Here is a 1,887-nt window from a genome sequence, read left to right as displayed (position 1 = left end):
ACAGGCCTCGTCATATCCTGGGTATTCCCAACCTCCCGCTGCTTCCTCAGCTTCTGGAAGGTAATTTTGGGGGGATTTGTGGGGTTTTGGGGGAAATTGTGGGATTTTGGGGGTGTTTTTGGGATACGGGATGGGGCAGAGCTCCCAGAGCTCCTATGGACAGGCTTCATCATATCCCGGGTATTCCCAACCTCCCGCTGCTTCCTCGGCCTCTGGAAGGTGATTTGAGGGGATTTTGGGGGAATTTGGGGGATTTTGGGGGGTTTTGGGGCTCTGGGATGGAGGTTTTGGGATATGGGACAGGGCAGAGCTCCCAGAGCTCCTATGGACAGGCCTCATCCTACTTTGAGTCTTCTCAAGTTCCTGTGGCCTCCTCGGCCTCCAGAAGGTGGGATTTGGGGCAAATTGTGGTGGTTTTGGGGATTTGAGGGATTTTGGGGGGATTTTGGGGGTTTTGGGGTGGTTTAGGGGGTGTTTTGGGGATATGGGACAGGGCAGAGCTCCTACAGACAAATCTTATCCTAATCTGGGTTTTCCCAACCTCCTGCTGCCTCCAAAAGGTGGGATTGGGACAAATAATCCTAAATATAAGTTTTTCTGTCAAATATATTTATTGGGGATTTATTAGGGTTGGTTTGATAATTAAAAGCCCTAAAAAGAACCTTAAAAAAATAAAAATACAAAGAAAAAACTGCTAAGAACAGGAAGTTTTTATGAGTTAACAATCGATTGTTACGATTTCTCTGCTAATTAATCATGTGATAATTGATTGTTGATTAGTAATAAATCAGTTTTGAGGGTAAAAGGGGCGGTTTTGGTGATTTTTGGGGTGTTTTTTTTTTCCCAGCTACCTCTGGAAGGTGAGATTGGGGTAAATAATCCCAAAATCAACTTTTTCTATCAAATATATTTATTGGGGATTTATTAGGGCCGGTTTGATAATTAAAAACCCCCAAAAAGAAGCTTAAAAAACCTAAATAAAGATAAAAAGAAAATCGATAAGAAGAGAAAGTTTTTACTGTTTAAGGATTATGTGCCTTGATTGTTATGGTTTTTTCTGCTAATTAATCACGTGATAATTGATTGTTGATTAGTAATAAATGAGTTTTGAGGGTAAAAGGGGCGGTTTTGGTGATTTTTGGGGTGTTTTTTGCAGCTACGGCAGCGGCTCCGGGAGCTCGAGCTACGGGCAACCCCCGAGCGGGGGGTACAGCCAAGGGCAAAGCTACAGCGGGGGCCAGCAGAGCTACAGCCAACAGTCCTCCTACAACCCCCCTCCCAGCTACAGCCAGCAGGGCCAGTACAGCTCCCAGGCCTGTGAGTCCTTTTGGGGTCATTTTGGGGTCGTTTTGGGGGATTTGGGGTCGTTTTGGGGTGAAATCGGTGTGATTTGTGGCCTGTGACGTGGATGTACAATCAATGGGAACAGTCGTCCTACAACCCACCCCCCAGCTACAGCCAACAGGGACAGTACAGCTCCCAGGCCTGGGAGTACTTTTGGGGGGATTTGGGGTCATTTTGGGGGATTTGGGGTCATTTGGGGTTTGTAATAGGGGGTAACAGCCCCCAGCAGAGCTACAGCCAACAGTCGTCCTACAACCCACCCCCCAGCTACAGCCGCAGGGCCAGTCCAGCTCCCAGGCCTGGGAGTTATTTTGGGGTGAAATCTGGGGGATTTGGGGTCATTTTGGGGGATTTTGGGGTCTCTTTGGGGTGAAATTGGTGTGATTTGTGGCCTGTGACGTGGATGTACAATCAATGGGAACAGTCGTCCTACAACCCCCCTCCCAGCTACAGCCGCAGGGCCAGTGCAGCTCCCAGGCCTGGGAGTACTTTTGGGGTCATTTTGGGGTCGTTTTGGGGGATTTGGGGTCATTTTGGGGGATT

At 48.1% G+C, this 1,887-nt stretch overlaps 1 protein-coding gene across 1 annotated transcript in view; it reads left to right on the top strand.

Moving 5' to 3' along the window:
• The window catches only part of FUS (FUS RNA binding protein), a gene marked incomplete at its 5' end in the record, with an annotated part of 13,403 nt that overhangs the window by 69 nt on the left and 11,447 nt on the right, over positions 1-1,887 (top strand). Inside the window, 2 exons of the mRNA XM_027670551.1 lie at positions 368-388; positions 1,157-1,317. Coding sequence (XP_027526352.1) covers positions 368-388; positions 1,157-1,317 — 182 coding nt within the window. The remainder of the gene's footprint in view (positions 1-367; positions 389-1,156; positions 1,318-1,887) is intronic.

Source organism: Neopelma chrysocephalum, unplaced genomic scaffold (genome assembly GCF_003984885.1).
Source record: "Neopelma chrysocephalum unplaced genomic scaffold, ASM398488v2 Primary Assembly neopelma1_96902, whole genome shotgun sequence".
Classification (NCBI taxonomy): domain Eukaryota; kingdom Metazoa; phylum Chordata; class Aves; order Passeriformes; family Pipridae; genus Neopelma; species Neopelma chrysocephalum.
This window is presented reverse-complemented; position numbering and strand designations above follow the sequence as displayed.